The sequence below is a fragment of the Leptinotarsa decemlineata genome, unplaced genomic scaffold (assembly GCF_025532065.1).
Source record: "Leptinotarsa decemlineata unplaced genomic scaffold, Ldec_3_MD MMD2_tig00026354_RagTag_RagTag, whole genome shotgun sequence".
NCBI lineage: Eukaryota > Metazoa > Arthropoda > Insecta > Coleoptera > Chrysomelidae > Leptinotarsa > Leptinotarsa decemlineata.
In genome coordinates this window covers 15,205,096-15,231,758 of record NW_027412702.1, presented here as the reverse complement: position 1 = coordinate 15,231,758, position 26,663 = coordinate 15,205,096, and the positions used below count along the sequence as shown (strand labels likewise).

Sequence of the window (26,663 nt, the reverse complement as noted above, 5' to 3'; positions counted from 1 at the left end):
TGTTGAATGATGACTGCATTTTTTTTTCTCAAGGTTTTCCAAGGACAACAGATTTGACAGTACATGAGAGATATCATACTGGGGAGAAAACTCATTTATGTACAATTTGTGGCAGAGGTTTTGGAAGGTGAGTTGTTCATAAATGTGACTACTTGAATTCAATAATTTCTGAGCACTTGAATTGTTCTTGGAAAAATTGGAAAAAGTCGTCCAAATAACAAATTTTTTATCCATTGTCACTAACCGTAGCATTCTCACCGCATTTAGATTCATTCAGACACACAAAAATATGAAGTCTGGTGGCATTACTATTCTCAGAAACTTAATTATATCTTCGGGTTTGATTATTATTGTTTCTGAAATAATTGTATAAGAAATTATTGTTTTTGCCTGATCAATGTTCAGCTTCGTTTCTATTCCAATTAAGATACACTTTTTAAAATTTATATTTCGAATTGAGATCTGTTAAAGTCTGTTTTTCCGTTAACCAGCTGTCGCTCTCCTACGAATGACGACTCTCAGAAGTCGAAACTTGTGCGAGCTAAGGATTAACGAGGTCTTACCTTTTAACGTGTGATTCCTAGCCAGCTTTTTTTTCTTCCTCATACATACATTGATTGATCCATTAATTCTGTAGACAGCTTAGAACTAGCATTGTTAAAAGGGAGACCAGATTATGATAGAAAAGTTTTTTATTGTCCCCAAGAATATTTGATATATCCATGTGCACTGAACTTAGAGGTACTTTTTTAGAATGCTTCAGTTTCTCCTATTGGAGCAATAACATACAGATACAGTTCCTTTAGGAATGTCTCAAGGATCCGTTTTGGGGTCCTTAATTGCTTGTACACTTTGTAAATGACCTTTCAAACCATTTAACCTCTGTGAAAGTTGTTACGTTTACAGACGATGCAACAGTAACAGTATGTGGCTCCTAAAGAGCTCTACAAGAATATCAATATAATTCTTACTGTAATGGAGTTATACTGTTACTGTTTGTTATACAAAAAAATTATCTGGGGATAAAACGGAGTTATTCAATTTTTGACATGAAAAAATAAAATTCCCAAGTGCTTTTACAATATAGAGTTTTGCAATAATGTCAAATTACTTGGATAGGTCCTGATCTCAGCTTTTCTTCTCACATAGACATAAACCATTATTGTCCTGAAACTTGTGCATTATTTTTTTTTACATTGCACTTTTCCATGTTCCCATAAATACTACTACTCTTGTACAAAATTCAGTTCTTTGAGTAAAATATTAAAATTTGAATACATTCTAAAAATTTCCTACAATAATTACATTTATCAGGAATTTTTATTATCTATTAAATTGACAATTTCAGTTTTTTTATTTGTGATAACCGTAATTGTCTACTTTTGACTACAGAGCATACAATTTAACGGTCCATATGAGAACCCACACTGGAGAGAAACCATATCAGTGCACTTATTGTGATGCTGCCTTTGCACAGGGCAATGATCTGAAGGCACACGTCAGGCGACATACAGGCGAAAGATTCCAGTGTGAACTTTGCACCGAAAGTTTCCTTATGGGTTATCTGCTAACGCAGCATAAGAGGACAGTACATGGTAAGTTTTCAAAAATGAGATATATTTTTTAAATACCAAAATTCAAGAGATGAAAAAAGTAAAGATAGTCTCCTTTGAAAATTAGTTCAAATTAATTTTTATAAAAAAAATTCTTTAGAATATAAATAGGATATTCACATTAAGAAGAGAATGACGTCATTTTTGGTAATTTTGTATATCCAACATAAGAACGTTAAAATTTTCAATGAGATGCGTTCAATAGTAATGAAACTAGTAAAATTTCATTTTGTAAGTTGCTCAACTGATTGTAAAATTTCAGGCGTTGCCAAATCGAAAAAACTCGAAAACTGTCAGTGTTTCTTTTTTCAGAACTAATCATTCCTTTTGATAAGACCTGCGTATATTAAGTTTGCCTAAAGCATTGTCGAAATAGTCTCAACAAATTTGTATTTCAAGTAAGTGAGTTAAGAGTACGTAAGAGTACGTAAGGTAAATAGTAATAAAACAAATCAACAGTACAAAAAAATTCAAAACTGCGAAATAGTACAAATGTTGGCAACTGCGTAAGTTGTCATCTTGTGACGTCATTCTCTTCTTAATGTGAATATCCATAGTCTTTATCGAATGATCTACTTTATTTTTTGTTTCATTACTGAAATTATTCATATGCTTATAAAGCATTTAAAAATTACTAAATCTGAATAATTTCACAATTTTTTCTCAAATTCGTGTCTGTGTGACACGATGCCTGTTACGCGTTAGAAAAAGATTGGTCTGCAATATTGATGCACTGGAATTTATTTTTGAAAGCAGAGATAATAAACTGACTCTATACACGATCTGAAGCTACGGGATTGCATTAAAAGTTGTAGCATTTAGAAACAGCAATTCTAGTCATAGTTTGGAATGTAATTTAAGATGTACAGTGTATACTCTGCACAAAATATATGCAATGTGTATTACATTTACGGAGTCTTCGAGATGTTTACCCAAATGAAGACATTGCTTCACATATTTTTTTCGAGTATTCTGGCTACAAGTTGTTCACGAGAATGATCTTTTTCTACTTTGAAAAGAGTAAAAACCTATTTACGTGCAAGTATGGGTCAAGATAGACCTAATACTCTTGAATTACTATCTATTGAAGTTCAACAAAATCAAGAAATCGATTACAAAGATATAATTGATACTTTTGACCAAAGATAGGAAAAATAAATTTTTTAAGTTGATCAATATAAAAAAAATATTCATGTATTTGTCTAATTTTTATTACTTATGTATCTGTAATGTTTATTAGTATTAATTAAAAATTATCTAACAAAATAAAGTTATTTTAAATTTGAATAAATGAAATTGAATCAAAATCAATAAAATTCATTCTGACATTAAGGGCGGCACGATAAACGAGACCTAGGGCGGCATCAAGCCTATATCCTCCACTGTGTAGACTTGAGCATTTTCATCATTACACATTTGTGTAAACACGGGGGACAGACAACATGGGGTTAATTTTCAATTAATTTTATAAATAAAAACAATTCTTCAATAACTGTTCGCTTTTTTTCCTGATTGACTCGGCCTTTACTTGATGAAGATCCATAGTAATTTCACAAATTACATTGGTAACGATTTGACCTTCAAAAACTTCATTTCCAAAAATATTACATGTTTTGCAATCACAGTAGCTTTTTCATATGTATGTTATTCACTACGAAAAAGCTACTATAATAGCGAAACATGTGATATTTTTGGAAATGAAGTTTGTGAAGATCAAATCATTTTTGAAATAACTGTTCAGATCAGTAGCTAAGTCATTTGTTTTCCTTATTTTGTTGACTCCGAATTCACAAATTAATAATGCAAGTTGTAAAGATCCATTGATCCTACTGTTGTTAATTTAATGAATGGTAATCTTTACACGAAATTTACAAATTGATCTTCAATTTCATGCAGGTTTGAACGTCGTGAGCAATATAAGACGGTTGCAGCCCGTGCACAAGACCGAAAACCCTGACGAACCTCCTCCAATCACAATACCTCTACCTAAACCGGTGATTCCTGATAATGTCATGTTCAATGCCTTACATGCGAACGCCCTGCACGCCAATGCGATGCACGCTAATGCCCTCCATGCGCAGTTGGCGGTTGCGCAGCTACACTTGTCTAGAGAATAGAGTTGAATGGTGAGTATTGTTATTTTATTTTTTGTGATATATAACATAAAATGATCATTCTGTGTTGGTAGTTTGTCAAATTGATTAAGTAAAACTAAAGTAATGAGTAGAGATATCTTAGACATACTTTGATTATGAAAATAATTGGAATTGAAACAAATACATTCATATTCAATCTCACTAGTGTTTCAACAGCTATAAAAAATTATTACTCTCCTTACACAAATTTTATTATACTACGACATTGAGGAATATTATACTATGAACATCAGAGCAGACAAAATTTTTTCAAACAGAAAGTCACTTCAATACAATTTGAACTTAATTACTATGGTTCATGAAAGGTTGGTTGAAAAATGGAAACTCATATTTTCTCTTCAAAAAGTTAAGTGATACTGAAGGAATGCTACAAGTTCATCTTTTACGTATTCATGTGTTTTTCCTCCAATATTCAACCATACTCATACAAAGTACTGGTATTATCTATTTACCTGCTTGCTGTGTAAGTTAAGGATAAATAAAAAGCAATTTCAATTTCAATAAATTGATGTATGTAGCCGTTGTTACTATGTTGTAGGAGATCATCATCAAAAATGAGAAATTAAACTCTCTATTTTTTTACCACTTTTATTGTAACTAACGTTACTGAAGTTTCGTTCTATATGGAAGTTTAGTGTATTCGTTTGAAATCAGAATCATTTTATTCATCACAAAAGAATTCACATTGTGTGGTGAAAACTACAGAATATGTAACTTATCAGACTAGTCAAAAAAAAAATATTTGTATATAAAGCAGATTGACTAAAATTGATAAAATATAGACAATACAATATCTAGTGTTATATATATATATATATATATATATATATATATATATATATATATATATATATATATATATATATATATATATATATATATATATATATATATATATATATAAAATAAAAAATAGGGATGGACAAAGGGATTATAAAGTGGGAATATGGTACAACTGCATAAAAACGAGTATAATAAGAATGTACAATTATAACAATTACACAACGAATTTAGTTGAGGTTTGTACAATTATAATTTTAAAATATAATCAGGAGCCCAGAAACTCTTCTACGCTATAGAAAGCTTTATCGCTGAGATATGTTGATATTCTAGTCCTAACTGCTGACTTGCTACCGCTCATATCTATTAGATTTTCCATCTTATTGAAACATTTCACATCAACATATTTTGGGGAATTTTGACCAATGAGAAGCCTGGAAAAGGGCAGATGAATATTTACCTTATTCCTTGTATCATGTGCATGTATTTGATCATTTTTCAGAAACATATTTTCATTGTCCTTTATAAACAATATCAAGTTCAAGATGTAGAGACAAGGTAACGTTAGTATTTTAGAATTTCGGAATAGTGGCTTACAAGATTCTGAAGGGTGAGTTTTATTCATAGCTCTGATGATTTTTTTCTGATAACGAAAAGCCCCTAGTATGTGAGTTGAGGATCCCCAAAATATTATTCCATATTGCATAGCTGACTGTGCCAGTCCGAAATAAAGAATTCTCAGTACATCAGCTGATACTGTATCCCTCAGATTCCTAATAATGTATGTGATTGTGCTGAGTTTTGAACATAAAGTGGTGATATGGTTTTCCCATGAAAGTTTCCTATCAAGCACCACACCTAAGAACTTCATACTCTCTTTGCTTTCTATCGATTTTCCATTGACTGTTAAGTAGAGATCATTATCAGGATTCATATTTTTTGGTAAGAATCGAATATGATAGGTCTTAGCGGTGTTTAGTGCTAGTCCATTTTTACTACAATAGTCACTGATTTCCTTTGATGCCTTATTACCATTCTTTACTAGTTGTTCATTATTTGTTCTGGACATTAAAATATTCGTATCATCTGCATAGAGAATGATTTGATCTGCAGCAACACAGGTGTTCTTTATGTCGCTCGTGAATATCATAAAGAAAAGAGGTCCCAGAATGGAGCCTTGAGGTACACCTTTATGATAACTTTCTCTTGTCTTTGATTTTATGGAATCTAGTACAACAGTTTGTTTTCGATTGTCCAAGTAGGAAGTTGCCCAGTTTAGAGCAACACCACGAACTCCTATAGCTTCTAGTTTGAGTCTTAATAAGTTATGGTCTATAGTATCAAATGCCCGGCTTAGATCATAGAATAGGCCAACGACATTTTTTCTTTCATTTAATGCTCTATATATGAATTCCAAACAGTCATAAATTGTAGTATTAGTTGATTTATTTTTTCGAAATCCGTTCTGAATGGATGGCATTAGTTGGAAGTTCTCCAAATAAGCTGTCAATCGTGTGGAGTATGATGTCTCAAAAACTTTTGCAATTTGATTTTGTATGCAGATAAATCTATAATTTTTCATTTCGTTTATAGAACCTTTGTTCTTATAAACTGGAATGCATTTAGACTCTTTGATGGTAGGAAATATTCCAGACGTGAATGAATCATTTATTAGTTCACCTAATGGCTGGGCGATAAGTTTACTAGCAGCCTTCAGGACCTTACCATTTATGCCATCCATTCCTGCTGCAGGTTTATATGTTGTTTTTGAGATGATTTCCTGAACTTCTTCAGGTGTTACAGGAGTTAGGAAAAAACTTTTATGAAATTTATCGAAATGTTGATCAAGATTTGGTTTAGGACAATTCTGAAAGGAATCTATAAAATAATCATTGATATAGTTGCTTTTTTCCAATGGATCTGTTATCAGTTCACCATTGTCGTTTTTTGCACTTATAGAAGGGTTAACCTTATTATTCTTATTTTCTTTAATAATTTTCCAACTTTCCCTCATTCTGTTGTTTGATTTAAGTAATCGTACATCGTGTTTATGTTTCTGAAATTGTTTCACATGGCTGGTGTATGCTTTTTTACATGTTCTATATCTTTCGATATCTTCGGGACAGTTTGAGTTCTTTTTTTGCCTTTCCATTTCACACAGTTGGTCATGCATTACTTTAATTTCTGGGGTGTACCACCGTTTTTTGGTTGGTTTTGTTTTTGTTTTTCTGATTGGAAATGCGCAATTATAATGATATAAAAATGTATCATAAAATGAGGAGAATCTTTCGTCAAAGGTATTTGCTGTATAAACTTCAGCCCAACTTTCACGAGATATATAAGTTAAGAAAGTTTCAATATTTGATTCACTGTAAGACCTATTATATTTGTATTCAGTATTTCGGATCTCAGAATTTATTACGTAGAAAGTACATATTTGATAAGTATGGTCAGATAGAAAGGAGATATGTACATCAACATTTTTGATCTCAATGTTCGAAAAAATATTGTCTATACATGTATTGCTTCTACTAGTGATTCTCGTAGGCTCCTGAATATGATGTCTTATGTTAAACTCCCCTAATAGATTTATTAACAAGTGATTTTTTGCATTATCAACAAGAAAATTCAAGTTTACATCTCCACAAATAATATAGTAATCATCCTTCTTATAGATATCATGAAGTAGCAATTCTAATTTGTCCAGAAAAATGTTCAAGTTACTGTCAGGAGTCCTATAAACTGAGATTATGTATACTTGCTTTTTTCCTTCAAGTCTCATCCTGGCAATACATACTTCAAAGTATTTTTCAATACTGTAACTTGATTTCAATGCTTCAGCCTCAAGTTCTTCTCTGATAAAAATACATGTCCCTCCTCTTTCATGTTCCTTTCTTGAGAAGCTGGAAATCAGTTTATAGTTTTTTATCACAGTCACTTCAAGTTCTTCTTCCTTCAGCCAGTGTTCATCAAGACAAATGATGTCAATTTTGTGTGTTGTCAACAGTATGTTGATGGAGTCACATTTATTTGAAAGGCCTTGTATATTGAAGTGCATTATGTTGAGCACTTGATGTTGTTCCAAAGTCGCTTTTGATGTTTCTGAAACTGGATTGTGTTCAGAGAGTTGTGGTTCCATAATTTTTGTTGGTGGTAGAAATGTATCATCCGCTTGTATTGTTCTTATAGGACGAAACTGTAATAATGTTAGTTACAAATGCAAGTGGTAAAAAACAGGCAGTTTTATTTCTCATTTTTCACAATTTCAATTTGTTTCCTAGATGCAGTCTTCATAAGAGGAGATATGCTAACTTCTTACAAATCTATGTATTAAAATCGTAATTTCAAAGTGAGTCATTTCATGTATTTATATACTATTTGGGGTATTCCACCGAAAGTGGAAAGATTAAATTGTGATACCTCAGTTTATTACTACCGCATGCTAATAATAATGAATTGTGTTCCTACAGATATTATATTTCGAAAAAGTATTCTTTGAGTCTAATGGAAACCTTTCTTTTTCAGATAAACTTGCCTTTGTAAATACAACACACACTATAATTATCTAGGTTCATAAAATGTTTTACTATAAATAATAATCATTAAGGAATAATATCTAGCGCTTTATGCATATTTGTAGCTGGGTGACATTATTGTCGATAGGATAGGTTTAAGTGCAGTCTTATTACAGTTCAGTGGACTTATTGAAAGGTCTTGAAATCTCACTTCAGTCTTTCATCTATGTATATTTTCATTTTTGTATTGTCATAGAGGTTTTATCTAAGTTATTTTCAGAATTAGTTCGATGTTTTGAGCAGACTGTACTAATTAGAATTATTATATGGAGCTCTTTCCCTTCGGGGTTCAGAAAATCCGAAATACTTTGAAGAATGCACAATTGCCTGGAAATATTTTCAAAGTTCGTGTAACAAACCGCAGTAAAAATCGTTAGTTTTGTAGAAGTAATGGTTAATCACAGATTGGGCGATATCTACATTTGCAATCAATTTCAAAATAAGCTAAAAAACTCAGCCTAATGATGAAATTGCAGCCATTCGCCATTGGGATATTTACTTTATCGTCAACAACCCCTAAAAAGTCCCGAAAAATTCATTATTAAGAAAAAGTCAGCATCTCTTCAACATACCAATAATTGCTAAGGAGTATTTGAAACAGTTTTTTGGCAATCTTAACTTCAGACTACAAATATCCCACTGGGATTTGTAATTGTAAAAAATTCAGCAAGCTGCAATTTCATCAGTAGCAAGAGTTTAATGGTCCTGAACTATTGATTTAAACATGCAATATGTCAATAACATAAGATTTTGCCATTATTTTAAATAATTTCATTTCATGAAATTAATCAATTCATCAGCAAGTGCAATTTTTATAATTGCCTATAAAACTTTTCAGACAGATTAATGTGGATTCATTTCTGTTCTACCATTTTTTATATTATTTAAGTTATAAATTTGTATCTCTGTTCATTCAGCTTTTTAGTAAGATATAGAAGAGTCATACCTACTTTATTTTTATTTTGTCTCCACTTCAAGTTACGATCTCATGAAAAAACATGAGATTTCGTGAATAATATTATCTGAAAGAAAGTGGGAACAAAATGAAAAATGGAGTGTGGGCCCTTCTGTTGTTTTGTACCTTTTACATTTTGTTCGTCTAACCTTTGCATATCTAGTTGTATTTGTCATAAACTTACATTAGCGTTTGTTTATCAACAAAATTATTTCACTCTAGTGATTTTTCAGTCAAGAAGTACAAAGTTGAATTTTCACCAAAGTGGTAATATGGTACTCCCACTTTCATGATATCAACTCAATAATAAATGTGTGTTTTCCATCTAACCAGAATTATTGGAAAAATTAAAAACTACTGCACAGAAAAGTGTATGGCTGTTTTCTCATTGAATATCTTTCGAGGAATATAATATAGTTTAAAATATGTCACTTTCGTTGTCAATAGTATTTGGGAATATTGTAAAATGAAAACTTTTTTATTTTTTATGTGAAACTATCTGTAAGACTTTGCTGTAAATATATTTTGTTAGATAGTTGTTAGGTTAATATAATCATATAGAAAATATAATGGTTTTCTTCCATACCTCTCAGCATGAGAAATTACCTTTAAGCTGATTTTCAAGTGAACCCAACATATTGATCATGTAAACACTGAGAATTGCTATAGAATCAAATCGGCGAATTTGAATAAACCCAAACCTATTTTTGTGAGATTTACTATGAACAATTATAAAAGTAATGTTTACCATAATAAGATATCTCTGAAAAAAAAATTAAAAAACACTGGGCATGAACCAACCGTGGAACTATTTATAGCAAAATCAACAAAGAAACAAATGTATCTAAAATAAATTCCTTAGGTGATCTTCATAGACTTTCTATCTCAATATTTAATCTTTCTCTGCTCTCTTTATTTTTTATATATACAGTGTCATCCCCAAAGTATGCACCATATGGGAAACTTCTTTATTAAGGGTTTTTTAACAAAAAGTTATTCTTAAGTTTGTGCATCCCCTAAAACTAAATATGCACCAACAAAATACACACATAATATACGAGGAGCCTTCAAATATTTGATTTTCAGACCAGAATAAAGTACTCTTATTTTAAAAAAAGTTGTCCAGCATTAAAAAAATATATCCAGATTTGAAGTCATGGCCATCTAAGCGACGTTTTATTTCTTTACCCATTTTTTTAAATGGGCATCCTGTATAAGACGGTTTATTTTAAAAGCCTGAAATATTACGAATTACACAACTATGGTGTGTAATTATTTTTTGTTAACACCGAAAATTATACAGAACTGTAACAAGAACTTGATATTCAATAATATCAAATCACAAAACATCAAAATAAAATAGGTATTTCAGAACAAACTCGTTGATTTTCTGGAGATTTTCTTGTCCAAAATAATCACCAGAAAATCAATGAGTTTGTTCCAAAAGACCTATTTTATCTTTTCTATTTTCACTTAGATGGCCATGACTTCAAATCTAGATGTATTTTTCAATGCTGAACAACTTCTTTGAATAACATTTTCCGAGATTTTTCAAAATAAGAGTACTTTACTCTTGTCTCAAAATCAAATATTTGAAGGCTCCTCGTATATTACATATGTTTTATTGTATTTTGTTGGTGCACGTTCAGTTTTAGGGGATTCACAAACTTTCATGAAGAATAATTTTTGTCGAAAAACCCTTAATAAAGAAGTTTCCCATATGGTGCATACTTTGGGGATGACACTGTATATAATTGTGGATCTGAATAATTTACTTCAAAGCTAACTCGACACGTATAATTGTTAATTCTAGTTTACATAGTATAATTTGAAAAATTCGTCGAAAGCATGGTTGCAGTTGATCCCTGTCAACTTAATTTATTGCTACTTTTTTCTTTTTTTGACAGGAGTGAGGTTAGGATCGTTCTTCGTTCCTCAGTTATTTTTTGTCCTTTTGCTAAAATATTTATTTTTTGCTTTGAAGACGTGCATTGCTGAGATAAAATTGTTTGGGTCTAAATATAGACATAATTGGTTAAAAATTTCAATGTTTATTTGAAAACAGCAAGCTATGTCTTTAGTTCCTCACAATATTTCCACAGATGACGTCATAGTGCGCCGTTTTGAAATTGGAGAAAATGGCTCCTGCACGGCCATTTTGAACAGGGATGGTCACATCTGTTATTTTGTTGACGATAGAATTTTCTATTCTATCGAATGGTTTTACAAAATATACAGGGTTCTATTCAATACTCTAAACTTTTCATTTTTGGTTCAATTGATATAATTTTTTATTAAAATATCGGCCCAAAGAAGTATATGTGGTCTGTTTAAAAAATAATGTGAATGTTCAAATAATTTCGCAGGCTATGTACATTCGATGTTTAGTTTATTGGTGGGAGGCATAAAAGTTGAAGTGTGTTGTGTGTTAGACGATTTTCTGCTATCGAAAATGGAACAAAGAATTTGCATAAAATTTTGTTTAAAAAATGGAATTGAAGTGCTCAAAAACACGTGAAATGTTGACAGTGGCATATGGTATTCTTAACCTGAGTCAGAAAAATGTTTACAAGTGGTACAACAGAAGCGGTGAACCTCAATCGAATATGGAACCCCATTTTAAGGAATTTTATAATAACGAACAGGACAACAGGCAGCAAGATTGTTAATGTTCCAGGTTCAAGTGTAGGTACGAGTACAGGTACAAGTGCAGGTACAAATTCAGGTATAAATACAACTGATTACCTGACAAGGCATAAATACGCTTTACAAAGCCTAAAAGGTAGTCATCGGACAGCAAGCCATGATGGTTAAACCTCTGAAGAAGCTAGCCAGCGAAACGTCAGCAAGAAATTCAAAAAATCCACGGCTTACAAACTCGAAAAGCAATGACATTGAAAACCTCAGTTGTGAAAGTCTAAACCATTTTGTCGTTTTCACAGAAGGTTGAGATGTAAATGACGCTCGCCCTGCGCGCCTCAGCATATCAAGAGAAGACGAAAATGTTGAGAAAGTGAAGAAAATTGTTATGGAAAATCGGCGAGTCACTATCAATTGGCTCATGCCATACAATTTTTTCGGAAATTTTGTGCAGCAAAATTCGTCCCAAATTGCCGAATTTTGACCAAAAAAATCGCCGCATGAGCATCGCCCCAGACATCAACAGCGATCCAGATTTGCTTAAGAGGGTTATAACTGGTGACAAATCATGAGTATATGGTTATGACATAAAATCAAATTTCAAATGTGCCAATGGAAGAGCAGAGGAAATCCAAAAAAGCAAAAGTTCAATCAAATGTCAAGGTTTTGCTCTCTGTTTTCCTCGATTACCGTAGGGTAATACAATTTTATCGTTTGATGTGATTTTTATGTGCTTAATACTGACCTATCCTATACGTTTGTCAACTGTCTGTGAACTACTGTGGGACTACTGTGAAGGAGACAATTTAGAAAAATAAAAATTCACCTAATTTTTAAACAGAAGTATGTCCTTTCCAAATTTCTTACCCCAGTGTCCTTGTGCCAATTCAGAAAGTCCCTAACACAAATAAATCCTAGGAATTTAGACCAATCAACATTTTACCTCATATTGAAAAAATATTAGAACTCGCAGTTTATAATCAACTCATTGAATATCTACAAGATAATGATATTTTACTAAAATATCAGTCAGGTTTAAGAAAACACTATTCATTACAGAAAACACTGCATTACAAGTCACAATATCAAAATGGAAAGAATCAATAGAGAAGGGACATTATATCATAGCCGTATTTTTAGATCATAAAAGAGCTTTTGAGACAATTGATCGCCACATATTACTAAATAAACTGCAAAATATTGGTTTCAGGGAAACTGTTTTCTTATGGCTGACTGATTATTTATCACAAGGCAAACAGGTAACCAGAATAAAGGATTCAGTGTCATCATCTCGCGATGTCATTTTCGGGGTACCTCAGGGAAGTGTTTTGGGACCTATATTATTTTTAATCTACCTGAATGATATAGATACCATCCATGGTTGTTATTTCATGAACCTTTTTGCAGACGACACTTTTTTATCAATTTTAGGAGATAATATAGAAACAGTAGCTGATCAAATGACTAATGAACTAAGAAATGTTTTCAATTACATGAATAGCAATAAATTAAAAATCAACACCTCCAAAACAAAATATATGATCTTATCAACTGGTTATAAGCTATCACTCATCAACAATCTCAACATAAGATTACAAATTGCAGGTGATGTAATAGAGTTCGTAAGTGAATTCAAATACTTAGGTTTCATGGTGGATAATCGTTTATCTCTTCATGCTCATTTTGATTATACATATAAGTATATAGAAAAATTACTAAAAAAATATATTTTTTTTAAAGAATTCCATCCCAGCTTTCGATGTACTCAAAAATTACATTATATAATTGCATAATCCAACCCCATTTTGATTATTGTGCTAGTCTGTTATACTCATTTGACCAAAATAAGGTATCGGCTTTACAAAAGTTACAGAATCGTGGAATGAGGATTATTTTACAAGGTATAGGTATTCTAGTATATCAGACATGTTAAGTACATTGCAGTGGCTGTCTGTTTCCCAGAGACTGTACGAGTTAGCAATGATATTCCTTTTCAAACTAACACATAACTTGCTTCCAACTCATTTTGAAGAATTCTGTATATATAAATCTAAAATCCATAACCACTTAACAAGAGCGAGTAGCTCCCAAAAATTCCACCTTCCTCGAACTAATTCGACTAGTACGATAAGTCTAGATAAAAGTTTGAACAAACTCCCACTTTCTTTGAAAGATTCAATAAACGTTTCCCAATTCAAAAAAAAACTCATGAACTATATAAAATATCATACTTGATTTTCTTTTTTCTGTTTGGTAATATATTTATTATGTATATCCTCATGTTGAAACCATTCTGGAATCATTGAAAAATGGTTTTTATTATTTTTTTTCTTCTATCATATCATCATTTTTGTTATTTATGTGACTTATTTATATATTTTTAAAATAATGTATGTATATTAGGATGATAGGATGTCCTAAAGAAATCAATAAATATTATTATTATTACCCCATAAACAAATAAATAATTAGTATACAATGATTTTCTTATCATCTGGTATATTTAACCATAGTAGGTATCATCATGATAAATGTACTTTTTACAATCTCCATGCTTTTATGAAGGCAACACTGTAGACTTCTGATTTTAGGAGATGCAAATTCCTATAAATAAGCGGCTGTTGTTGCTAAAGAATAGAAAACCATTATACAATAATAAGATTATTTATTTCACCACATTACATAATAAAATGTTTGTAGCAAGTCAAAAAATAGCAAGAAAGTAATTTGTTAACAATCAAAATATTAGAAAAACAAACGAGAAACACAAATACAAAAATATAAGAACAAAATTGAGTATGTGTGTTGACATTATAAACATTTAAAATGATTCACGTATTCTTCGATAAAATAGAAGCAAAAACTCAAAAGATAATTTTTTATTGTTTTTTTGAATTTGGACATACTAAGAATTTTGAAACTATCGGGAAGATAGTTATAGTTCAGTGTGTTCTTTTGTGGTTTCATTATGAATCCGAAAACAAAAATGAGATGGCTGATGAAAATCGATCAGTTAAAATAATAATACACCATTTTCAGTGTTTTTTCATAGAATTGTATTCATTATAACCCAATCACTTGAATTTCAATACAAATACAGTACGTTTTTGTGAAATTAGTCCCTAATTAAATGAGTATTGAATTGGTGAGACCTTTTCCCAGAAAAAAAATCATGTACAATGACTTTTGCAAAGTACGAATGAATATCTATGTAACATTTGTGAATTTGTTTTCTTCAGAATCAATAGCTTTCAACAAAGTCATTCAACCAAATACATTTTTATATTCTGTCCTGAAGATTCATTATCAAGATATTCTTGTTATTCTTTAAAAATTAATGATTGTTTGGATTTAATTGGTTGAACTGAATTCAGAAAAGAGAGAGGTCAATAAAAACACAAATAGCAGCAAAAATTTAATCTTAAAGATATGTCACCTTAACATAATGAATGCACAACTGTTTCTCGTTTCAAAAAAAACATTTTGGGGTACGACTATCATGCATACAGGTTCAATTGCTTAATTTTGAGATTTTTTATTATAATTTGAAGAGAAAATCCTATTCGAAATGATTCAAACTCAACTTTTCCCTTGTCGGCAATCATGAGAAAAGCACTGTGACTGGGTAGGGAATATTATTTTTCATTATACCTCTCTAACAAAAAAATTTCAATGTTTATACTATACTGTTTTGAAGTGATAACTTCTTATAGGAGGGTGAACCGCTTTGTTACCTAACACGTTACAGTGCCAGTCTGTTTGGCTTCCCTTTCTCTAACACATACACCAGCGGAAGGCGAGCTCTTCCTCTCGTCGGACAAACGCTCAGTGTTTAGTTTGTGTTAGACATATACTGTTGACATCATTATGAGAGTCTTACCAGCAAGCACATAATTTTCTTTTATTATGAGAAACGTGGCTTAAAAATGATGATACTGATTTTGTGTATGTACATAATTAGTATCATTACTTATTCCTACAAAAGTAACAATTGGCTCATGGTACCTATAATATATGTACACAAAGAAAATAATAAAAGATTTTAATAATAAATAACCTTTCCATACATTATCATATTAATATACATAAAAATTTCTCAAGTTGAACAATTTCAATATTGAATTGTTCAACTTAGATCAGTTCAAGTTATCACTTCGTTGGTTAATTGAAACCCTCAATTTTTCAGATCAAACTGGTGTTTTGTCTATTTTTGTTGTGTGGAATTATATTTTAACCATTTTTTTTTAATTTAACATCTACGTTCTATAATTCATATATTGTTACTCGTATTACAAAAAATATATTGTGAGAGAGGGAAAATGAGAAATATATCAGAGGAATGAATATTTTAAAATTTTAAGGATTATTTCTAATGAATTTAATAGTGTTATATATTTCATGTTGAACCATATTTATTGTATAGGTGTAGATGTGTGTAAGATTTAATAAAGGGAAAAATACAACAGTCGATAAAAAGATAGTTTAATATCATTATGTTAAAATTCTGGTTACTGCCTTACTTCTTCCTATACATTTCATTAGTTCATCAGGATTTATGATTTTGATTTCAGTAGATTCTACTTCAATATCCATAAATTCATCGAGAATTTTAATAGCAAAAAAAATAACCTATGAAAAATTACTGGACAGAAAATAACGTTTTTGAATTACGGTAAAATACCATTTTCACATCCAAAATAAACAGAAAATCTGTGTAAAATCTGAAAGAATTACTACCTCGGATAATACTGCGATGGATAGTTGATTGAATTTGAACAATACTCCTCGTAAAAAAATCTTTATATGATGTTCAAGTGCAATTGAAACGGGATTTTTTTGAAATTTGAAAAAAGATGAACTACCTATGGAATAGTTTTGGAGTTCTTGCTCTTCGTCACTGATAGACGACTGAATTCGAAACATTTGGCTGTTTAACAAATTATTAACTTCATCCCTTGAGCCTGCAGAGTGAGTAACCAGCATTTTTGTTAAATCAAATTTCCGACTTTTTCAGATTTTCCCTGATAAATTTGTTCTGTTTTCGAATACCTGTAGTTCGATGGTTCTAAAAGTAAGTCGAAGTATGAAAACAGAATTCAATACAGTTGGTTCAAAACTTTGCCTAATAGAAAAACAGAACGCAAAAATTCCAAATACTCCCTAAAAAATCGAGGCTCTTCAAGAAATTTGCTGTCATATTTACGACTAAATTCGATATCTCCAATGGAAAAAAATTGCAGAAAATTACAGTTACTCACAAATTTGAATATTTTCGATGTTAATACTGATATAACAAATAAAAGTATTGAAATATTATAAATTTCTAGAAAAAAGTAAAAATTCCTTGACTTTCAAGTATTAGGAACATAATTTCCTGCCTTTTTTCAGATATTTTACGAATTTTTACTTTTCCCCACTATTCCATGTCACTGGGTACCCTGACATAGTACATTACAAGATTCTTTTAGATATTAGAACCTGATAATTATAATCACATTAGAATGATTTTTTTGTAAAATTACCTGAAGCAAAATAAAAAATCAAATAAATACATTTTTATTTTACTTGTATACAAAATGTGAAACAAAGAACATAGATATCCATATTTTTATATTGCGGAGCTGTTGAAATAGTTTGAGCAAAACTTTACAGTACCAACCAATGAAATGACCAAGAAGAAGTAAGTGAAGAACTGTTTCATGCATGACAATTTAAATATGAAGAGGATAGTTAGGTAAACAAAATTCATATATGTTGGGGTTATTATTTTAATACTCCATCTTTATTTTGAGCAATGCTTGACCTGAAATTAATACAATCTTATACTATATTTGATTTGAACAGCACAACATTTTCAAAACAAAAAATTTAAATATAATTACAGTTGTTTCTATATAACATTGTCGTTAGCCAAGTGAAAATTAATCATAAAAAAGTCTTATATTCAACCCAAAAGACTGGACACACGAACGTTAATAAATAATATAATTTGTTCAATTTCATCAGTAAGACGGCTAACATGAATAAGTAGAGACTTCCATATCAAATAGGGTTATAAAAATTATATTGACCAATGAAATTATGAGAAAAATAAAGCAAATGTGTAATAAACAGCCGGTTGAAAGCTTTTTCAGAATGACTATCAGCTGGTGATTATATTATAATCTTTAAAGATTTTTTGATTAACAAACTGGCTTCAGTGAAGATTATCACATTGAGTATTTCTTTCCATTAGGCATTCAATAACTACTTTAATGATGTCAGAATACGTAGTACTATATCAATAATATCACTTACTCATTCCATTAACAAGCCATTGCAAGAACATCAAAATAAATGTTATTGAGAGTCAATAAGTCAAACCTATTTACCCTGATTCAAAATCAATCAACCCGAAGTGATTATATGTAACCAATCAAATATTTTTGACAGTCTGGCTCTCAATCAAATATCTTGTTCAAACCCAAGTATAAGTCCAGATCTCTGGGTTTGAAAACTATAATTTTAAAATCAGTAAAATTTTAAAAAATGTATCATATAAACAGTTTCGCTCTGTAATAGTTCATTAGTAAACTATTCACTGAATACTGATAAGAATAAACATTTTGAGTGATTACAAATTTTTTGTGCAAAAAAAGGGCCATTAAAATGAAAAACAAAGAAAAAACTTTCAAAGGATTTGAATATTCCGTAAAACGGTAATTGATGAACAAATTGTTAGAAGCCCATATTCTTGAATAAGTATGGGATCCAGAAATATTGCAGAAGTGGTACTGTCTAGTCAATCGCCAAGATCGGCTATGTAGGAGACTCGGTCAGAGATCTCTCAAGATAACTTAGTGCAGTGTAGATATTCTTCAGGCTAAATCGACAGCTATGCATAAGTTACAACACTGTGTCATGCAAATGACATAACAGATTCTAGAAAGTGAAACATTGTCCACCACAAAAAAAAGAAGAAAATTTCTAGTTACGTAGGCGACAGGCATTGAGATGGAAGTAGATTCGACACATGTAACTAGACTGACTAGGAATACCAAGCCCGAAGACCTGAAAAAAATCCTCGTGACTCCATACAAATGTGATATTTCCATTTTTGGTAATCAGGTTTTGCTCAACTTTGCACTTGGCTGCACCATGCTGATGAGGCCAATAATCGGAAACAAGTGCCTGCGGTTTACCTTCCTTTTCAAGTGTTTTGTCCGCAAGCATTCATCCTTCTGATTCAGATCGAACTTGTTGATATCTTAAGAGTATTCACATTCCTGATCCAGATGTGCCTAGTTGGCTCCTGGTGATTACTTCATCCTTATATGATGTTCTCCATTTTTGCTAACCAGTTGTTGCCATCTTTGCACTTGGCTGCACCAGGCTGATGAGGCCAGTAGCCAGAAACACGTGACCGTGGTTTGCCTGTCTTTTTGTTATGTTATCTCCTGTTTTTGATATCTATACAATGCTATTCTATAAAATCCTGTAAGAATAGAAAACGCATCCTACATGCATTCAAATGTTCAGTGAAACACTCAAACAGTTTTTCACCTTTGAGGAATCATGAAAAATGAGAAATGGAACTTTCTATGTTTTTACCACTTGTATTTGTAACTGAGATTACTGCAGTCTCGTCCTATAAGGACATTTCCAAACGAATACAATGACTTGAAAATGATTGATGCTAGCCCTAATATATCTAAACACCACTGTAGGTAATAACAGAGTTACTCAACTCAACTGAGATTCTGAATTTTGTTTACCTGTGACAATGTGGGTACGATAATTTGAAAACTGTTGAGTCGTGTTAGCAATCACACGTTAAAAGGTAAGACCTCATTAATCCTTAGCTCGCACAAGTTTCGACTTCTGAAGGTTGTTGAATTTAAATAGATTTAAAACTAGATCGATTTGATCAATAAGCAGGTTACATCCGCAATGCTAATGCATTTCCAAGGATTCCAAATGAATGAGTTTCCAACTCTTGCTTGCATAGTGCAAAATATCTGTATCGTTGAGATTTGGGAACTCGTGGTTGCATTTCAAGGAATGGCTTGAAAATGTCGAATCATTTTTACCCAGTCTAAAAGACCATTCATGTTCAGCATACCGTTTTAAGAAATTTCAGACACATTGTTCCAAACACTATTACATTCCAGATTTCTTCATCTTGCCCACTTTATCTTTGGCATTAAAAAGCAAATTAGATTACCTGGCATGCGGTTTGAATGCCACTTCCACATTTGTTTTTTTCTGAAAAAAACCGCAATTGTCTCTGCTCTTTTACCAAAATATGTTAGAGTTACAAATTTCTTGATTTTTGATTGTTTGATCTAGGGGTATAATATTCTGTACGTAAATTTGAGGCTTTGTTTTCTGGCTAACTTCTGGATTGTGTCTGCTTTGAAACCATTTGTCGTATCTGTATAATTATTTTAATTTCCCTATCTAGCAGATAAAGGTAACAATAAAACTCTGTGCAACATTGAATTGTATGACTGTCAGGATGGAAAGAATCACTTGGGATTGTAACGTCTGTATAACTCGGTTTTCTGAATACATTGAAGAAGAATAACTGTATGTTTCTATACAAGTGGTAAAAAAACATAGAAATTTTCATTTCTCATTTTTCATGATGATCTACTGTAGTAACGGCTGCATCCATCAATTTATTCCTTTGAAGAATATTCAGAGGCTCCAGTATGATCAACATATCTTTTCTCATAAGCATAAGTTTTTCAGTTTTCACCTTTTATATTTGCTTTATATACCTTGCATGTCATGTTATAAAAAGTGTCCTTCCTGTTGAAGGTGCATAACAATTTGTAGGTCGTATTGTTGTTTTTTTTTCAAGGTTACCTCAGATGTGTTAAAATACAGGGTAATGTGTAAAGTGGTTAATAACTCTATCTACCTATAATTTAAGAAAAATAAATTAAAATCTGAAAGATCTTATCCGAACTATGTTAAATTTGACACACTTTCGAAGAAGTTATTGTATGTTGAAATATGTTTTGTGTTTTGTAAAATTTTTAACAAAGATCTGAAAAATGTCCTTTTTATACCTATTGTTCTTTATTCCTAGTTTAATGATATTGTTTTTGAAATTTTGAAAACTGAATCTTGAATCAATATTGAAATATCTTTCTAAATCGATATTACAGTTTTCTCATACCATATCTTGCTGTTAGGAACGTTATAATCATCATGTATCTAATATTTTGGTAACCGGGCAATGTTTTTGAAATGAAAAAACACTTCTTTAAGATTGGTTGTTTGCCAAAATATAAAGACATACTATCTCCATAAATTAAAAATCTGATAACTTGATGAAAATTCTAAAACATATATCTATAAATGAGATGCACTGATACAAATTTGAAATTTTTTCCTCACTTTAAAAAAATGCTTTCACACCCAGGAATCAAGACTTTTTATTCCTATAATTTGAATAAATGTAAAATTCACTCTTAGAAATTTACCGTAACAGTTACAACTGCTGGAATAACTGACTAACATTCATACTGTGTATGATTTGTGTAGAAAGTTCTTAAAAATGAATTATTCAAGAAAACATATTCCTCAGAATTCTAATATAATGAATTTCTTTAGGGATACACTTCACAAAGTTTTATTTTACATTATATTTTGTAGCAAAGATATTTTTGAAGAAGTTTTTCAAAACTTATTTGTAGACATCCTCAAATCCTACTATAGAGAATTTCTCCAAATAAGTATTTTCTAGAAATCACAATACATTGAATCTGGACCATTTACTCAACTCCTAGTAATATTACCTGATATATGGCTGGATTTTCAACGATTTTTGAATTCTCAAATTATTTGAAACAAATCAAATGACTTTCCTCATACTCGTCTTAGTTGTTGCACGTGCATTTAGACATCATCTTATTTCTCATAGCCAATTATCATAAATATCACTAAAAATCAAAACACTACAGTTTTTTCAAGCGCTATTATAAAACATTAAAATCTGATCCATCAACCACTAACTATTCCTCGTCATCGTGAGCCGAAGCGTTCATAGCTATCAAGAAATATTTACTCTTATAAACTCTACGTACTACAATCACGGTATTTCATATTCCAATATCTAACTCTCTTTTAAGTTCCTATCTACAAACCTAAACCGGCGTGCCAAAGTCGGGATCTCCCACTCCATCTGCATTCAGGGAATTGGCATTGTACACGTATCTCGCTAGTAACTTTTCTTTCCTCTGATCCGACTCGAGATCCCCAAACTCTTCATTCGGACATAACCTCAAAGCTTTTCCGACTCTCAAGTTCTGACCATGAAGCGAGAAATACTTCTTAGTGCCCACCGACTTGCTTAGGGCCAAATTGGACGTGCTTTCTGAGCTAAGAGGGAAGCTCTTCACGAAAATGTCGGACAAGAGATTATGGATGTTCTCCTCAAACTGCGAACTGGTATCTGGATACTTGTACATAGTTGCCTCTACCTTACTCTCGGACTTTGTCATCACTACAGGCTGAGGATCGTCCCCAAACTCGGAAGCCGTGGTGGATATATCCGAATACCCATCACGTTTGTTGAAGATACTCTGCAGGGTCTTCACGCCAAAGTACTTTTTCCGGTGTTTCTTCTGCTTCTTGTATTCGCGAGCTGGTTTGTGCAAGGGCGAACTGGCGCAGCTGTCGGCTGAATCCAGAAGGCTCTGATCGCTTTTTGGATTCGACAAAGAATCGTTTGAAGCATAATGCTCGGATTCCTTTGCCAGCTCCTTGAATTTCTGGATACTGCCTTCATACGAGAATTTCATCTTACTCGTATCGGCCTGGATATTCTTTGGCGAGTGAGAATCGTTAGAGGCTAGATCAGTAGAGAGAATTTCAGAATCTAGATAAATGTCAGTGCTCGTTTGCATAGGAGAGGATAGATTGTCAGAATTCAAAGAATTTGTTGAAGTGTTATAATTTTCTTCTATGTTCGGGAAGATGTTGACCTTTTTGAAGTTCTCCAACTTTATCATGTTATTCGTGGTATTGTCAATCAAGACAAGATCGTTCATATCGACGTAAATGTCGGTGCCAGAGTTTTTTGTAGTGTTTTCCGGAGATTTATTGTTGTTTGTTTGATGAATAGAAACATTGCTTAATTTCTCTTCGGCATCAATATTTTCGGGCATTGTTATTTTAAACTCATCAACGTTTCCATTATTTTCTTCACCACCATCAATGTGGCTTCTCATTGTCTGCGTATGCTGAGTGCTAAGAATTTTTACCCTATTTTTTTCTGGACTGTTGGCTACACTGCATTCTGATAACCTGAAAGTTATTTTAGTGAAACGCAGTTCTTGAAGAACTTTTGCCAAACGTGCTCTGATTCATGCAGCAACTGTGAAAACATTGCGCCATGCTCTAATATAACTGGAAAAAGCTGAAACAAATAGTAAGAACATGTTCAAAAAAATTAAAATGGAACAACTTAGGGCTGTTCACTAGTGGAATCCAACAGGTTTATTCATAATAAAATATTACAGAAAGAATGAAGAGAATTTAAATGAGTTTTTGACTGACCCATTAATAAAGCTTGGTAATACTGAAATAATGAAAAAAAATTATTCCAAATCAGATACCTACATAAAATCCAAGTGGGACTTATAAATATATTTTGGGAACTTAAAATTGTTCTAATTTGATAATTGTAGCCCTGATGAAGATATTGAACAATATCAAAAGGTTGGAATAAAAAACGAAAGTTTTCTCAAACAACACCAGAGTGATATACTGTTACAACAAATTTTATATTTATTCTCATTGTATACTATAATTTAGATTATTTTGTTTTGAATTTGGATAGACAGATTGTATGAGGAACTTTTGAAATGACAATTAAAGACGTCACACTTTGTTTAAAACTATACATATAAAGTACCTCATTTTACATTTTTTGCAATTTTTCTGTCAATAGTTTTTCATTATCGAGTAAAACCAATAGTCGTGATGTCACTTACACAGTAAAACTTACTTATATTGTTCTTATTGTTAAGACTGCGTGTGTGACATTGTGATCACATCAACATTGAGATCGATTCAATGGTTAGTCCCGAAATTGAGAGACGTTTCATATTACGAAGCAAAGACTATATATTTGGATTTTTGTTAAAGAGACATTCGAGATATGTCATATATTAATTCATGTATTTTTTTCTGCTTCACATACATAATATACATTTTGAAACATGATTTGAAAGGGGGAGAAAAGTCTCAATGATAGTGACGTCACACCTTGGAAATAGAAAAATTTGAGTGGTACTTCCTGATGAATGAACCATTTTCTTGTAGAATTAACGAATTATATTGAATTTTTTTTTAGAGTGTGAAAGTCTATTGGTTACTATCGATAACAACTTGAACAAGTTGTCAATAATTTTACAAAAAGGACGACACTTGACGCCTCCCCTAAAAAGAACTCTGGAAAGAAGATGAATTTCTACTGTTAAGAATTACACGTGAAAAATAACTTTTTGAAATGATATATCACTGTCAATCTCAACATTAAAAAAGTATTCGCTTTCCGAAGGATACAAGGAAGTAACTTCTATGCATGATCTATACATCTTTGTAAGGAGTTTATTCTGAACTTAATTACACGCATTTTTGCATAGAGATGGAGAAGTAGAAAACCAAAAACCTTTCTTTCCCAAAAACTAACCTCTTCCAAAAATATTCCCCTTTTCAATTCAAACATTGGTTAGTATTTTGAATTTCAGTAGCACCGCACTGGTGACTGGTGAGATGAGTTCTCTGTCCATAGATGGTGTTTTTGTAAGAGGAGTCAGTGCCTATTCACACATTTCTTGTAACTTTTGAGACATATCCTCAATTATGTTAAGAGCCCCAATTCTGACACCAAATATGGTGTGAAATGCAGGCTTCACTTCATCAATAACACTTTACTATCATTTGTTGTTTCCACGATGCCAAAGAGTTATATTAACTTTATTACTATTTCAAAATGAATATAATAAAACACTCAGTAATAATAATTTGTAGTTGTTACAAAAACAAAATATCAAAACCTGTGAAGACAGTGTCTCATGCAAATATATACATTTATCAATGATTCACGGCCAATGCTGAAAATAGCACACATTAAGGACTGTAATTCAAATGAAATTTAAACGAAAAACAGCTAAACATCTTATATAATCTTATAATCAATTTTCAATTTGTATCAAAGCAAGTCTAACATTGAAATATTTCAAATGGTTTCCGAAACAACTATTTCCTGAGCTTATTTATGTTGAAAACCTTCATCCTTTTTTTTCCACTTTCTTTAATTACTTTATGAGAGTTTTAGAACTAAAACGAACAACTAATAACATGCAGAAATCATAGAAATATTTTTGACACCTCTCAAATTACTCCAACGAAGCATTTCAGGAAAATCCATAGACAAATAAAAATTAAAACAATAAAATAAACTATATTGGCAATAAAGCACATATACAAAATTTAAAAGCCTTAAAAATAATTGACATGTTTAAACTAAAAGCTAAAGGAATTATCACATTCATAAAAATTGAATATATGGAAATATTGCACAATCAACATGCTTATAATACTTCAGATAGTTGAAAAAGTCTATAGAATTGTTTAGCGGCAACCAATTCTTTGATTTTTTCCAAACTCACCTGCTACCAGTGGTCGAATCAGGTGTTCTAGGAGCTGTAGGAGTATTCACAATCTCTTCAGTTTCTTTGTGAATACCTAAGTTATTAGTGTCACAAACGTCTTCATCAAAAAATCTAAAAAGAAGTTCCAGTCTGAACAAGATTGTAAACTTTTTTTAATCCTAAGAAATCATTATACTGTAATAGAAAACAATTTTCAAAGATCTTGGAATCGTTTTCTGAACTAGTTGCAATAATCTAAGTAACCAGAGAAGTTAGAGAACATAAAAAAGAATCAAATTATTCATTTCAATTTAACACCTACTTGAAATGGAATCCGTCCTCTTCCAAAGAATTGTCACTGTCATCTGCAGCGATATACTGAACTTGCAGAGCACAGTCTCCAGTCTGTTGCTGAAGAATATTAACTGCTTCTCTGTGGCACACATTCCTCAAGTCTATCTCGTTAACGAAAAGTATAGCATCCCCGATGTAGAGCTGTTCAGAGAGAGCTGCAGGTCCGTTGGGTTCCAGTTCTGATATAAGGATCGGTACACCATGTTCTCGTCCTCCCTAAATAATGAAAAATAATAATGGCGAATCGACCTCATACAATTCAGGCGCTTATCCATTTTTATTAGTTATAATTTTACATCGAATTTTCCGTAGAACAGTCAATAAAGTCTAAAATACCTCAACAGAAATCTTTCGTGTCCAAAGATGAGAAAAAAAATCAAACAATATCCTGTCATTCAATAAAAACCAAAAAACCAAAATAGAATCAACTGTTTATCTAAATATGGGACGAAATTACCAGTCCACATGTCTAATTGTATCAAATATGTAGGTCTGTATCTATGTAAGACAATTTCTCCCGCCATTGGCACACTGGGTAGAATAGTGAAGTAACTATCAGTTATACACTGAAAAGCTGTCTATCAGTCATTAATAAATTGCTATCTGTCTAATTTGACTCTGGTATGGAGTAAAACTAAACTAAAATAAATTGGTTTATTTAAAAACGAAGCTATCCGGAAGATTCCATTTAAATGTTCAACTAGCCCTCTATTTTCAATCATAATTTGTCAACACTAAGTCAAAAACAGAATTCAGCACATTTGAAACAACTTATAATTATAGCACCAGAAATAAACCTCACTGGTATACTCCTGGAAAGGAGAATATACCAGAGATGAAGACTGTATAATAATTTATTGAGTAATATAAAAAGAGAATTGAAGCATTATATATAAATTTAGCAAATAGTAGGAATATGCACAATTGAAACAGTTTAA

At 31.5% G+C, this 26,663-nt stretch overlaps 2 protein-coding genes across 3 annotated transcripts in view; one reads left to right on the top strand and one right to left on the bottom strand.

Moving 5' to 3' along the window:
• LOC111505564 (uncharacterized) overlaps positions 1 to 26,663 on the top strand; it is a 48,532-nt gene that overhangs the window by 13,481 nt on the left and 8,388 nt on the right. Inside the window, exons 10-13 of one of the 2 annotated variants that reach the window (XM_074184418.1) lie at positions 34 to 127; positions 1,393 to 1,595; positions 3,510 to 3,739; positions 8,075 to 9,644. In XM_074184418.1, the coding sequence (XP_074040519.1) occupies positions 34 to 127; positions 1,393 to 1,595; positions 3,510 to 3,730 (518 nt within the window). In that variant the 3' untranslated portion in view covers positions 3,731 to 3,739; positions 8,075 to 9,644. Of the gene's footprint in view, positions 1 to 33; positions 128 to 1,392; positions 1,596 to 3,509; positions 3,740 to 8,074; positions 9,645 to 26,663 lie in introns of those variants that run through there. The other variant, XM_074184419.1, reaches the window with a different exon arrangement.
• Positions 21,320 to 26,663, bottom strand: part of LOC111505566 (uncharacterized) — a 55,604-nt gene continuing 50,260 nt past the window's right edge. Inside the window, exons 6-8 of the mRNA XM_074184436.1 lie at positions 25,694 to 25,941; positions 25,397 to 25,503; positions 21,320 to 22,913 (exon numbers count right to left, since the gene is read on the bottom strand). Coding sequence (XP_074040537.1) covers positions 21,856 to 22,913; positions 25,397 to 25,503; positions 25,694 to 25,941 — 1,413 coding nt within the window. The 3' untranslated portion in view covers positions 21,320 to 21,855. The remainder of the gene's footprint in view (positions 22,914 to 25,396; positions 25,504 to 25,693; positions 25,942 to 26,663) is intronic.